Genomic DNA, 15,101 nt, shown 5'->3' on the forward strand with positions numbered 1-15,101 from the left:
CCCCAAAACTTCTAAACTGAATAAAAATGTGTTTATTTTATATGAAAAAAAAAATGCTTTGATTTAAAGTTTAAAGTGCTATAATAGCATTGAACTTGCATGACTGTACTGACAGCCAACCATACTAGCAACTGAAATATCCTCCTATGCTACGTATGTCCACATCAACCCAGATGTAATATAGCCTACAGGTGAAGAATATGGTGTAAAAGTTAATTTATTTCAATAATTCAACTAGAATATGGTGTAAAAGTTAACTTATTTCAATAATTCAACTAAAATATGGTGTAAAAGTTAATTTATTTCAATAATTCAACTAGAATATGGTGTAAAAGTTAATTTATTTCAATAATTCAACTAGAATATGGTGTAAAAGTTAATGAAAATACGGTGCAAATCGTGTCCCGTATTAGTTCAATACGGGAAGCAACATTTTTTTCTCAAATAAAAGGGCAATTCCGTATTTTACGGGACGGGTGGCAACCCTAGTCGGGACATGAGTTCTGCACCCAGTTAGCCAGCTTTCCTTCAGCTGACACAGGTGGGACCAGTGGAGCCTCTATCTCTGAGGGCTGCACCCAGTACTGGAGTTGAGGGGGGATGAGGGGGGATGGCATCCCCCCTGAAATAAAAACGGTCAAATCATCCCCCCTGTAAAACTGCCATCCCTCCTTTCCATCCCTTATGTCATTTCATCAATGAATGTGGTTTTACTGCTATTTCAACATTTAGAGTCATCACCAGAAAAATAACTTATTTGACAATTTTCACCTGTTTCAAGTAAATTTTCACTTGAAATAAGTAGAAAAATTATTTTCTCATTACAAGCAATAAAATCTTCCACTGGCAGATTTTTCTACCTTTTTCAAGTGAAAATCTACTTGAAACAGGTGAAAATTGTTGTTTTTTCCAGTGATGAGTCTTGTTTTAAGTGTAATGAGATTTTTTTTACTAAAATGAGACATTTTAACTAGAAATAAGACAAATATTCTTGTTAAGATTTTGAGTTTTTGCAGTGATCCATTTTACTTATCCTGTGAAGGACAGAGTCATATTGATAAGTTCAGAAAAGTGTGTTTTATTGTTGTGTTTTGATATATTTCATGTAAGCCCAGTGGATATTTAAAGCTTACAGAAGGCTGCATTTAACTGCTGCTATGTCATTCTTGCAGAGAAAAGAAGGGAGGAAGGAAAGAAAGAAAGAAGGAAGGGAGGAAAGAAGTAAGGAAGGAAAGGAGAAAACAAGGAAAGAATGTACGAGGGGAGAAAAGAAGGAAGGAAAGGAGTAGAGAAGGAAGGAGAGAGCAGGAGGAAAAAAGGACAGGAGAATGAGGTCATTTTGACCCAAAGACAGTACAAGGGTTAATCTACAGCATCATCATCCAAGTTCTGAAGCAGGACGGAGCCCCTTCAGAACCCAGACTCAGAGTTACAGCCCAGGCTTTGGTGACTCCATCTGCCAAATGAGGGAACGCTTCTGAGCTGCAATGGAGGAAGCCAGGAGAGCTACATGTGGTTGACAGCTTCTGCTGATCCCGAGGAGAGGGAGAAATAGGTTGATGTCAGCCATAAAACAGAACAATAGCACCAACAAATTGGATTCCAGGGGTTGGACAGCAGAAAAACTCCACTCTGTGTCCCCGTGGACTCTCGTGACAGCTCACAACTGTTATGATCCCGGTTGTTGTGCTGCAACATAAAAAGGAGACTGAATTAACAAATCAAGAAAGCTACGATTTTATTATTAAAAATTAGCAATAAGGGTCAGGAAGCCAGCAACATGACAAACAGCGGCCAGATTGGTGAGCCTTCTGCCAGCGAAATGATCTCACACCCTCACAAATGCAGCCAATGAAGCCATTACTACCATGCATCAACTTCTGCACTGGTTCTGCAAAGCCACAACGAATCACCGGCATCTTCATCTTGCCCGGTTGGCCACTGCCTCTGTGAGGAAAGGACATATTGGGTTAAATTGGAGCTGGACAGGGAGCCATTCGGGCTCCTTGAGTGGTGGGGTGGTAGGAAGCAGTAGATGCAGGCCGGCCCCATGGTAAGCTCCAGAGGGGAGGAAGACGGAGGACTCTCACTCTGCATCCAGAGAGTGACTTCCACTGAGAAGCTTGCGGTGGCTGACAAGGGCCAAACGCACTGCAACGGCCTAATGCGTCTCAGTTCAGGAAAACGGCTTCAAGTACAGAAACGATTCAAAATCAGAAACTCAAAACGAGGTATAAAAAGAGGAACGTGGTACAAATGAAAAAACGTGCTGCAAAAAACAAAGACAAATGCAGCATCATCAAACGCTGCAAATAGAGAAACGATGCAAAGCACAAAACGATATAAAACAAGAAACCATCTTCAAAAGATAAACACTTCATAACCGGTTACCAAACCTGCAGGGGGCGCTCTCAGCGTAACAGCTCAATGGACAGACACACGGGATGTAGAGAGGGACCGAACAGCTGACTGAACCACAGTGTTTACATCCATGGTTTAAACATACAGCGCGAACGGTAATGTGATTTTTATCTGACTATATTTATATACGATGTTTATATCACTGTACAACGCTGTACATTACGAGACGTTTCTTTATTATATTTTAACGTTACAGTCAGCTGTTCGGTCTCTCTCTACATCCCGTGTGTCTGTCCATTGAGCTGTTACGCTGAGAGCGCCCCCTGCAGCGCGTTTGATGATGCTGCATTTGTCTTTGTTTTTTGCAGCACGTTTTTCATTTGCACCACGTTCCTCTTTTTGTACCTCATTTTGAGTTTGTGAATTTGAATCGTTTCTGTACTTAAGCCATTTTCCTTAACTGAGACGCATTAGGCCGTTACAGTGCGTTTGGCCCTTGTCGGCCACCGTAGAAGCTGCCTCACCTTGCCCAGGACTCATCACTATCATCCTACCTCCAGTAGTGCTGCGGCAGCAGCTGCACAATGCTGTTTCTCCACCTAAGGGAGTGGAGGCAGGTGGTCTGGGGTTGGTCTGATCACAGTCAAGATGAGCCTCACAGCAGGGGTGGAAGTCAAGCCCAGAATGAAGCCTGACTGGCAGGAGAGCGCTTGGACACTCTAGCGCAGAGACCAATGAGTAGATATCACCCTCTTACATCTTTGTTATTAAGGACTACATGGTGAAGAAAAAGGGGGAGCAGAACTCAGGTCGTGCACAATATTTATACTGTGGATCTACTTGAGGACAGTGCAATAGTGACCGAATTCCCCAGGATTGCAAATGTGCAAGAGAATCAACCTTGTCCAGTGTTACACAAGCAGAATGCATTGTTCCTCCTGATCCTGACAGTCAGCTATCAATCCATCTCCTTCTCTAGTATCCCTGCATAGTCCATAGTAGTGTAATTTCCCTGGAGACACCCTACAGCCACTCGCTTGACAAGGGAACCACCATGTATGTGCAATGCTGCAGGGGCGTGCCGACTATGTCAGCTCGATAACATCAGAGGCTCGGAGGCTCATCCTCCTCCAGTGCCTGGACAGAACATTTAGGTCCACAAACAGATCACTCTTGTTCATGACAAAATCCAGGCTCAAAAACAAAGTTTAGTCTTTGCCTCATCTACAGGACTGTCTCAGAAAATTAGAATATTGTGATAAAGTCCTTTATTTTCTGTAATGCAATTTAAAAAAAAAAACAAAAATGTCATACATTCTGGATGCATTACAAATCAACTGAAATATTGCAAGCCTTTTATTATTTTAATATTGCTGATTATGGCTTACAGTTTAAGATTAAGATTCCCAGAATATTCTATTTTTTTGAGATAGGATATTTGAGTTTTCTTAAGCTGTAAGCCATGATCAGCAATATTAAAATAATAAAAGGCTTGCAATATTTCAGTTGATTTGTAATGAATCCAGAATGTATGACATTTTTGCATTACAGAAAATAAAGGACTTTATCACAATATTCTAATTTTCTGAGACAGTCCTGTACATGAGAGCAGACCAGATTTTAAAATACACCTCAAAACCCCCTTTTTTTCCCTCCTTGGCTGTTAGTCCCAGTTAAGCAGCATGTTTGATTTTTATCTGATCTATTTATATGATTTCTTTTTATCTTTGTTCTTTTTGATGCTTTTGTGCTCGTTGTATTTTATTTGTTTCATATATTACAGCTGGTTTTAGTCATTTTTGAAGACACGTCTATGTATAGCTTCACCTTTGTCTTCATGTACACTGTTTTCATGAACTCTTTCAATTAATATTTATTGGATGCTTTTTGATATCAGGACATTGAAGATATAAACAAATAAAACATCTTGCTGAAAAAACAGTAAAAATTTGTAAATGTTTTCTCTCTCTCTCTCTCCACAGGGGGTTTAATCCTGGAAATATGGAGGACTTTGTTACTGCAACAAACTGCCTTCCTGTTCTTCCCCTGTCTTCTCCTCTCTCTTTTCAGTTACCACCCTCGTCACCACCCCTGCAACCAACATTTCACTCATCCAATCACAGCTGGGGATCAGCATCCCACCTCATCATAAATAACGGGTAAGGGCTTAAGTTTTCCATCGGCTGACGTTTCAACCATCTTCTGACGTGAAGAGCAGTAATGCAGCTGTTAGTAAGCACCCCGGTTTCAAGCAGTGAACAAACCTTTCCACATTAGGGGAGGTTTGATACGGGTCTACAGTTGTTCATAAGTGACGTGTCCAGGCTATTCTTTTTCTAATTAATGACAGGTGTTTTTGGGCACTGAGGAAAGATACCTGAAAGCAGAGATGTATTTACAATATCTAGCAGATCTGAGGACATATAATGTGGAACAATTTTAAAAACCCAAGGCAGCAAGTGGTGAAGTTCAGGTGGTGTATGATGTCATCCAGGGTCTAATGTAGGCCTGTGTTGAAAAGATCGATTCTCCGATTTTAAATTGATTCTCATATTAATTCCTAAAAATCGATTCATATGTCTAAATTAAATAGGATTTAAAAAAAATAAAAAAATATTTATTTTTTTTCATCATTAGGCTACATTACAACTTTTGGTACTTTTTTGTTTATGCCCAAAAAAGGAATATTTTGTTGGACACGAGAATAACTGGTGCCATGTTTTTGCCTTTAAATATGTTTAAAGGTATGAAAACATTAAAGTTTTCAGTTATAATTGCATAAATTGTCTATATTTCTTTGCTTTATTTGCTTTATATACTGTCTTGGGGTTACATTAGCATAAATGTTAAAAACCAAATTCTCATAAATGGGGAAAAAATAAAACCGATTTCATCCGTCTCTGTTTCCTCCCTGGATCTGTTTGATAATTCTGCCCCACGATGTTTCTGAAAGCAGTTCTATCAGCATTCTGGGAGCTGATTGGTCCTTACAGCATCATTAGCTGCAATACTTGCTGTTGAATCTCAATATAATACTAGTAGTAATATTTTGAATAACTACAGTCATATAATTCATGCAACAGCTGAAAAAACAGTTTTAATAACACTAACCCAAATCAATATCGGATCGAATCGAATCGGATCGAATCAAAGCGTGATAATCGATTCTGAATCTTAAGAATCGTAATCGAATCGATTCATGATATTTGAATCAATCCCCCTCCCTAGTCTAATGGGTGACTGGACAGAATTGTGTCATGGTTTCTCTCATGGACACAGAGGCCTTACATATCCTGTGTCGAGCATAGGAGCACTGGCTGACTGACAGATTTTCTGATTTTTTTACAGTAAAGAAAGATACGAACTCACTGCAGGTATGGTTGGATATAAGTTCAGGGTCCACTGACTCAGGGGGGGTCGTTAGCCTGCAACAGTAGTGAACAAAGTGCATTATTGCTGTTGGCAATAATATCAGAAAAATATAATTGCCTTGCATCCTTCAGCTCCATATTATATCTGTTCAGTCTCTCTTTATAAATGTCACAATGAACCTGTAATTTAGTTTTCCAGCTGCGTTCAGCTTCGTGCAGAATTTCTCCATGAAGGTTTCTGTTTATCAGTGATCCCCTTCACCTTGGTGGGAGCAATGGTATCAACAATACCAATAATTCTACCACTGAATTTATATGAAGAGGAGTGGTGAGGAGTAGAACATCTGAATAAACATTTCACAAATAAACTGTAAATTGTCCTCTAACTCTCTCCTGGACTTTCTGACAGCCTTGTATTTTGGGAAACTCTTCTTCTTCTCTTCATTTCTCAAGGCGAGACAGGAAATGCCCTGGGCGGGATCCCGACATAATGTTTTGTGGTTCTCTGGATGCCCGTGCTCTTAAGAAAGCCGGGCCTGTTGTTGACTGTGCTTCCTGTAGGCCACAAACTACTAACCAAAGTATCAACCAAGATGCTTAAAGATGTTCTCCCTGATATTATTTTAGTGGACCAGACTGCTTTTAATATTGGGGGGATAAAAAAACAACACAACCTAATAAACTTGGCTGTTTCTGCCTTACGCTGCCCCACATGCATCAGTGGTCTGAGAGCTTTCATTCACAGTGAGCCTTTTTACTGTCTGCCCTCCAGCCTTTATGAGTGAGTCTCTGGTGTCAGGTAGAGATTGGCCCCATGCACCATAACATTTCTTTGTATTGTGATGTTGCCCTTCTTTTAAATCTTAGTAAGCCGCAGACCTCTGTGGTCAGAGCGATGGAGATAATCAACTCCTTCAGTCAGTTTTCAAGCTACCAGACTGGTTTTACTAAATCTTAAGCAGTGTCTTTGACCCGTCACCTTTCCTTGTATCCCATTAGCTCTGGTCTCGATCTGAATGTATGTATTTAGGAATACTCATTTCCCTGTTAAACACTGATCTTTATGGAGCAAGCTTTACACCACTGATTTATAAGATTAAGAAAGCCCAGCTTGGGGGACAGCGCTGGCTTTATGTCTCTTAGGAAGAGTGAATCTCTTAAAGATGAACATACTTCCACGCCTATTGTACCCAAGTCAAATGATTCTTCTCCTTTCACGATCAAATCTTTCTTCGTTTTGACCAGCTCTTCTTCTCTCTGGAAAAATAAGCAAGCGTTGTTAAAAAGCCCCTGAGAATGAGTAGCTGCAAGTACAGGACATTAAATAATAATAATAATAATAATTAAAGCTGCAAGCAGTGATGAACGGGCCCTCGCACCCTTGTGCACGTTCAGGCTGCAGTGGAAGCTTGGATGACTTGCATGTAGATTCTTCAGGCCTGGACATTTAGCGGATGACACCACCCACGACTCTCTATACCAAACCATTCAAAAGTTATGGCAGAAAATAGGAACTATCACATATCGAACGATCAGATGAAGGGGGGGCGCGCTTTGTGGCGTCGCCACGGTAACGCTTTTGACTGAGAAAAGTAATGCACGTCGTCGCAGGATGGAGACGCACATTTTGACGTATAACACACCTGGGTGCACGTTACGGTTCGACATGGCATAAATTGCGCCAAAATTACACAATGAATTCAAAATGGCCAACTTCCTGTTCGGTTTCGGCCATGGCGCCAAGAGACTTTTCTTTAAGTTGCGACATGATACAGGTGTGTACCGATTTTCGTGCATGTACGTCAAACCGTACATGCTTCACAGTAAAAACAGGTTTGAGGATTCTGTGGCTGATAAATGCACCCACATATCACGGTTTTAATCGTATCCAGGTTCTACAAAGCACTTTACAATGAATTTGTCATTCATTCATTCATACAAACACACCCATGCGACAGCACTTCTTTTAATATTCACTTTATACACAGCAGAGCAATTACTTTCACATTCATACCTCCAGCGGCGTGCCCCAGGACACTTCAACATAGACGGCGCGAGGGATTGACTGCCAATCTTTCAAGGCTACAGAAGACAGGACGGGGGAAAGATGACAGCAAGCAGATGAAGCATCTCAGGATCGTTTTAGTTTGTGTATACTGTTATCCTGACAGCTATGAACATGAAGGCGGCGCTGTTAAATGGAGACATTAATCAGGGTCAGCAAGTTAGATGTGTTTTCCTCTTCATTTTCCCCCCTTAATGAGTAATCGCTTCCCCTCAACTTCTACCACGATATCTCTTGGTTCAAAGAAACTCCTGAGTCAAAGTAAAATAACAGTTTATTTAAGTTTTAATAAATCTCTTTTCGAACAGGTCATCAACATGTTCTTGGGTTGAGGGGTAAGGAAAAATATGCATAGCAGTTCTCTGCATTTGTCTAAGGCAGGGGTCGGCAACCCGCGGCTCTAGAACTGCATGCGGCTCTTTAGCGCCGCCCTGGTGGCTCCTGGAGCTTTTTCAAAAATGTTTGAAAATGGAAATTGATGGGGAGGGAAATATATTTTTGGTTTTAATGTAGTTTTCTGTGGGAGGACAAACATGACACAAACATTCTGAACGTTTTCCAATGCTGTAAAACTGTGTAGAATAAATATTACATTTCAACATTTCTGTTAACAAAGTTTTGCGTTATAGCCACGCGTTTCTACCAGCAGGGCGGCGCCAGGCAGGTGGCTATTGTAAAACAAACCGGCCAAAGGGATTGTTTCCAACGGGAAAAAGAGAAAAATAACAGGAGAAAAGAGGATTAAAAAACAAAAAAATCTAATCCTTAAAATAGGAAAAAACTAAACAATATGAAGCTTTAATTACTTTAAATGCAGATTAAATCCTTTTTTATTTTAATTTTTTGTTTTAATATTGTTGCTTGTGTTTTTATGTAATATATGCTGAGTCATGTTTGTTACACGTTGACCCAAATATGTAATTTAAATTACAGTGGAAAAAAGTGGATTAAACTTGAATAATTCACGTAATAACAAATTGAAAACTACAATTAAAATAAATAAATTAATTTAAAAAAATGTTAAAAAACAAATCCTTAAAATATATAAAAACTAAACAATATGAAGGTTTAATTACTTTAAATCTGGATTAAATCCTTATTTATTTCATTTTTTTTTTAAATATTTTTGCTGGTGTTTCTAAGGCTTATACAAGACTTTTCATCTTTTGCGGCTCCAGACATATTTGTTTTTTGTGTTTTTGGTCCAATATGGCTCTTTCAACATTTTGGGCTGCCGACCCCTGGTCTAAGGGAATGGCACACCTTTACACACAGTCGCTATGAGGCAGCAAACTGAGCTGTGGGTGAACCACCACCCCCGGTGTTTCTGTCTCCACACTCTCAAACGTCTTCTACGGCCAGCTTCATCTTCTATATGTGTTTCTTTGTGCGTCCACATGCAGAGCTTCAGGACGTATGGATGGATGACAGAGGAGTTAAACTACATGTTGGGAGATTATCATAACAGCAAAGCCATTAAAATGTACTCTGCCGTTGGTCTCACTTTGTCAGATTAAACAGACAGAATGACTCAATTCTCCCACTATTCCCTGGGGGGTCGGGGTTATCAGATGCTGTTGAGTGGAAGGGGAGGGGGGACAGAAAAGTCAAAAGCAGGAAGTGGGCCATCAGAGCCCTCTGAGGCAGAGGCTCAGAGGTTATTTGTCTGAATCACCAAATACTTCTAAAATCACATTGTTGAGGAAAACGCAGTAACAATTTACAAGGAACCTGTTAACACACACCAGCAGGACACCAGACCTGCTAGACCATGGGAAAAAAAGTTTAAATCATAATTATTTCACCCGTTAATGCGTGACATATAAAATAATACACAGAGAATGATGTCTTTAATTTAAAGTGTATATTTAAAAATACCTCTACCCTAAAACTTCAAATAATGGCAGAGTGCCAATTATCTGCCGGGTGTAGCATAATATACAGTAATATACATTTTATATTAAACGCCCATCCCAAATAAAGGCCAGCTCAAACATTGTTTTATCTTGTTGCCTAAAAATTATTCTACCGTATGCAAATATAGCCTACCTAAACACAAACAAATAACATTGAAGAAAATGAAAAGTGTGTGACTATTTATTATGAAGTTGAGCGGCTCGTGCATCAAAGAGAAAAAAGGAGGGAAAAAAGGTGAGCGAAGAGTTTTAGGTTCGTAGACTCTAGCCTTTTGCTCACCTATTCTCCTCTCCTTTTTTTTCTCTTTTCCCTTAACTTGGGTAGGCACCAGCGGGAGTCGTTGAAGATTATATGAGTAACGGGAAAAGAGTTGTATCAGACCATAGCTTACAACGAGAAGCTGTTCGCGGCTAGTGCTGCCTGGCTAGATTGATTCCTGAATAGGGACAGGTTAAGTGTCTGAAGACGCACAACAAGATTTGGGTTGAATGGAGACACACAACGCAGGTCCCTAATAAACGCCCGGGCCTATATTTGGGGTTTTACGGTAATTTATACCGTACACACACACCCTTCCCATTCATCCATGGCTATAAGATCAAGAGAAAAATAAAATATCTGTCTAATAAAATGAGATGTAAAAGAAAAACGGTGAGATGTAGTGCAAAGTAGCAGTACAATTAAATAAAAGCTAATAAAAATAAAATGCAAGGAAAAGTCAAGTGCTTTGAAATCTAGTAAGACACAAGAATAAAATTAAATACAGTATGATCTATTGCAAAGAAGAATAGGATACCTGGTGCTTTAAAATGTTTCACTTTCATGTTCATAAGGTGCTGGTGCAGGATTCAGGAACCATTTAGTAATTTGACGGCCCTGCAATAAGTTCTGTCGAGGAAAACGGAATATCCTGAGTCTTTTCCCTGAGGGTAGAGTTGGTAAGAGGGCAAGGCAGCCTGCGTAGAGTCATTAAGTATTTTAGGCCTTTGTGCCGAATGCAGGTCTCGTACGAGTGAAAGATGGAGGCGAGTTTGGAACTAATGACTTTTGAGATGCTGCACATAACTGTCCAGCTGCTTTCTCTGTTCAGCTGTAGCGTTGCCATACCAGATACCTGTATATGTATATGTCGCTGCTGTGTAGAACTGAAGCATCCCCTTCCTGGCCACCCCAAACTTTCAAAGCTGGCCATGGTAAAAGGGCCTTGGGTAGGCTTTTTCGATGATGCACATTGAATTTTCAGCCCATTTAAGAGTGGAGGTTCAGAGAAACCTAAAACTGTCCACTCTTTCTGCCTCCAGATCATCGATGGTCAGTGGCAGGAGCCCCCTTTTCTCCAAAAGTTGACCACCAGCTCTTTATTTTTCGAGATATTCTGTTTTAAGTGGTGGAGAGAGCACCAGTCAATCAGAGACAAGACTTAATTTCTGCAAGGTGCTCAGCCCTACCACTTGTTTGTCATCAGCAAATTTGAACATTTTAACAGAGTGACAATGTGAGATACAGTCATTTGTGTGAGAGGTGATAGTACACAGCCCTGAGGGGCACCAGTGTACATGTACTGGGTTTGTAGAAAGTCTGTTTATTTTGACTACCTGTGGTCTATGTTGTATAGAGTCTAGAATGTGTTTAAGTGTTTACCTACTACATGCTCAGAGATTATCATTATTACAGATGTTAATGTAAAAGCTTTGTTATTATTCAGACGACCGGTATTTGATTGTTTAGGCACAGGGAATATGAAAGCAGCTTAAAACATGCAGGATCTTTACATTCCCTCAGAGACCTGTTAAAAATATCAGTGAAGACTGAAGTGAGTTTATTTTAGCACAATATTTTAGGATGGCAGCGGATACAAGATCAGGGCCCGCTGCTCTCTGCTGTTCTGTCTGTGCAGCAGGTTCCTCACCTCATACTCCTCTTTGAAAAAGGTGGAGTTAGGGAGCTGTCCTATTAGGCTTTGGTTGTTATTGAAGCAGCAACAGAATTCATTGATTGGTTTATATGTTTAAAGCCTTGCCATACACCCCTATTGTCATGGCTCTTGAGTTTGTTTTCCAGTTTGCATTTGTAGACAGCTTTTGCTTTTCTGACAGCTCTCTGCATCATGTTAGGCCACCTTATACACTTCCCTATCATCACCCTGAAAGGCAGTGTGCTTATTATTAAAAAATTGTATTATCTCACTACTGAAGCATATCTATTTGTAACGGTATATAATCACAGACTTAGCTGGAATGAGAAGTTAATGTTAAGACGTTACCACATCAATATATTCATCAAGATCATGACATGAAATTGAAAACAAACCAAACCGTATTGTCTAGTATAGAGTCTAGACAGGGGGTCGGCAACCCGCGGCTCTAGAGCCGCATGCCGCACGCAATTTAGCGCTGCCCTAGTGGCTCCTGGAGCTTTTTCAAAAATGTTTGAAAATGGAAATAGATGGGGGAGGGAAATATATTTTTTGTTTTCATATGGTTTCTGTAGGAGGACAAACATGACACAAACATTCTTAACGTTTTCCAATGGTGTAAAAATGTGTAGAATAAATATTACATTTCAACATTTCTGTTAACGGAGATTTGTACGGAGGAGTATTAGGGCCATGCAGGAGAAAAAATATTTGAAAGGGGAAGATTTTTTTTCATTGCGCACTTTGAGAAAAAAGTTTAAATGTCGAGAAAAAAGTTTAAATGTCGAGAAAAAAGTTTAAATGTCGAGAAAAAAGTCGAAATGTTGAGAAAAAAGTTGAAATTTCAAGAAAAAAGTTGAAATTTCGAGAAAAAAGTTGAAATTTCAAGATTAATGTTGAAATACAATTTCGAGAAAAAAGTCGAAATGTTGAGAAAAAAGTCGAAATTTCGAGAAAAAAGTTTAAATGTCGAGAAAAAAGTTTAAATGTCGAGAAAAAAGTCGAAATGTTGAGAAAAAAGTTGAAATTTCGAGAAAAAAGTTGAAATTTCGAGAAAAAAGTTGAAATTTCAAGATTAATGTTGAAATACAATTTCGAGAAAAAAGTCGAAATGTTGAGAAAAAAGTTGAAATTTCAAGATTAATGTTGAAATACAATTTCGAGAAAAAAGTCAAACGATGAGAAAAAAGTCAAAATTTTGTGAATAAAGTTGAAATGTTGAGAAAAAAGGCAAAATTTCGACTTTATTCTTAAAATTGTATTTCAACATTAATCTCGACATTTCGACTTTTTTCTCGACATTTCAACTTTTTTCTCAAAGTGCAAAATAAAAAAAAATCTTCCCCTCTCAAATATTTTTTCTCCTGCATGGCCCTAATACTCTTCCGTAGAGGATTCAACGTTTATTGGAGCAAATCATTTGCATTAATTGCCTGAATGTTTGCTCTGTAGCAAGAAGTTGTCCGATAACAAAACGGTCATGTGGAAAGACTAGCATGCTATATTTGAAGCCGAGTAGCCAGTTATAACTAATATAGATACATGCAGCATGTGTTGCCTTCATTCTAAGGCTGATACGAGACTTTTCATTTTTTGCGGCTCCAGACATATTTGTTTTTTGTGTTTTTGTCCAATATGGCTCTTTCAACATTTTGGGTTGCCGACCCCTGACCTAGACAGTCCCTTAGGCCAGTGTTTCCCAACCCTGGTTTTGGAGTAACCCTGTTCTGCATGTTTCCCTGCTTCAGCACACCCATCACAGCGCCAGGTATCCGTGGAACGGAGCACAAAGTCTGTTGAATAAAAGTTTAGCTCAGGTTGAATGTTAACGACACTGTTTGGACACTGTAATCCAAACGAAAGCCAGCGAACAGACAAATGACAAAGGTAGCAACACCGCATCACCACAGGACAGAAACATCTCCTCTGTCATTGGTTTCCTCCAAAAAGGTATCCACAAAAGGTTGTCGGATGTTGCAGAAGACCGGTTTTCGGAGCAACATCAGATTCCGGAAACTTGATAGTTGACTGAACCCACTCATACAAACGGCTCAGTTTGCTATGGGAGGTAATATGAACAGAGGCCATTGTATCTGGATCAGTACTATAGCCCAACAGATGGATCCGATTTGTGTATTTGGGAATTCGCAACAAAATTGGATCATTTTGACAAAATAATTAGGCTTAATCAACTGAAGAAAATCCCTCAAAACTACTTAAAAGGCAAAGGTTATGGTGGCATCACCACTTGACACACAACACCGTGATAAGTCTTAATTTCTTCTCTGTAATACTGACATAAAATAAAAAGGATTTAAATCCACTGTTGGTGGACAATATTTTTCCCACTTTGCAACAGTTTTATTTCATTATATTTTAATTCTTCTTTTTATTCTCTTAAGGAAATTAATATTCTGCAGAACTAAGTAAACCAGTGGGTACTACAGTGATCCTAAAGAGCCACTATGGAGTGTTACAGCTGGCTAAAAGGATCTCTTGTACCCCATGTTTTCTTAGTTGCTGTGAACATGTAGACTTAACACTGAGATGTAACGATGTAATGTTATGTTTTGCCGTTCCTGCTGCAATCTTCTTTTCACAATCGGCTGGAGGGGCACCAGAAGAGACCCCGGAGCAGAGCCAACCTTCTTTGTTCCTTTGTTTGGTTTCGGTTATTTGATCTGCTGCTGCTGCTGGTACTAAAGATAACTACAGATAAAGTTGCACTTCATCCTCCCAGACTTCCTCAAACTTACCCAAGAAGTAGTTTACTCTGTCCCTCAGTTTTGCATTGACATTTCTTTTCTTTCTTTTCTTTCTGGGGTTCTTTACCATCACAATTCCACATAAATTCATAATCACGACATAGTGTTACAGAGCAGCAAGCAGGTCAACATCAGGGGTGAAGAGACACTGTTGCTCCGCAGTCCCGCCCCTGTTTGCTGCTCAGCTTATGCTTACTGAAAAGCAGGTAGAGAAGCAACTGAGCCAGAAATAGTTTTATGTGAAACACAACATGGTGCAGCAGCGTATTGCTTGTTAAACAATTATTCAAAATGAGTGTTTGCTGATCAAAAAGCTGAGATGGGCGAATTATGTCGTGGACACTGAATTCTTCAATTAGCCCAGCGTTTGTAGAAGCCAGTCTGTCTTTATTAACAACGTTAAACCAGTCTTTATTTTTGTCTTTAATTTTTAATTTTTAATTTTTTTTACCATGTCTGCACACATATTAATGGTTGATACCATGCTGGTACAAACATATATACATATATACGCATACATACGCATACACATACCGACACGTACCAAAACACGAGCAGCAATCGACCCAAATCTCGAGATCTGATCACAGTCTGAGCTAAGCTACCGCTAACTAACCCCAGAAACTACAGAGCAAGCATGCAGGTGAACAAGCCAGTGTGTATGTCTATGTGTGTGTGTGCGTAGGTGTATGTATATGCCTGTGTAT

General features: G+C 39.5%; 1 protein-coding gene across 1 annotated transcript in view; it reads left to right on the plus strand.

Moving 5' to 3' along the window:
* shroom3 (shroom family member 3) overlaps positions 1 to 15,101 on the plus strand; it is a 97,703-nt gene that overhangs the window by 32,936 nt on the left and 49,666 nt on the right. Inside the window, exon 3 of the mRNA XM_061733212.1 lies at positions 4,344 to 4,520. Within this exon, the coding sequence (XP_061589196.1) occupies positions 4,344 to 4,520 (177 nt within the window). The remainder of the gene's footprint in view (positions 1 to 4,343; positions 4,521 to 15,101) is intronic.

The sequence above is a fragment of the Cololabis saira genome, chromosome 11 (assembly GCF_033807715.1).
Source record: "Cololabis saira isolate AMF1-May2022 chromosome 11, fColSai1.1, whole genome shotgun sequence".
NCBI classification, from domain to species: domain Eukaryota; kingdom Metazoa; phylum Chordata; class Actinopteri; order Beloniformes; family Belonidae; genus Cololabis; species Cololabis saira.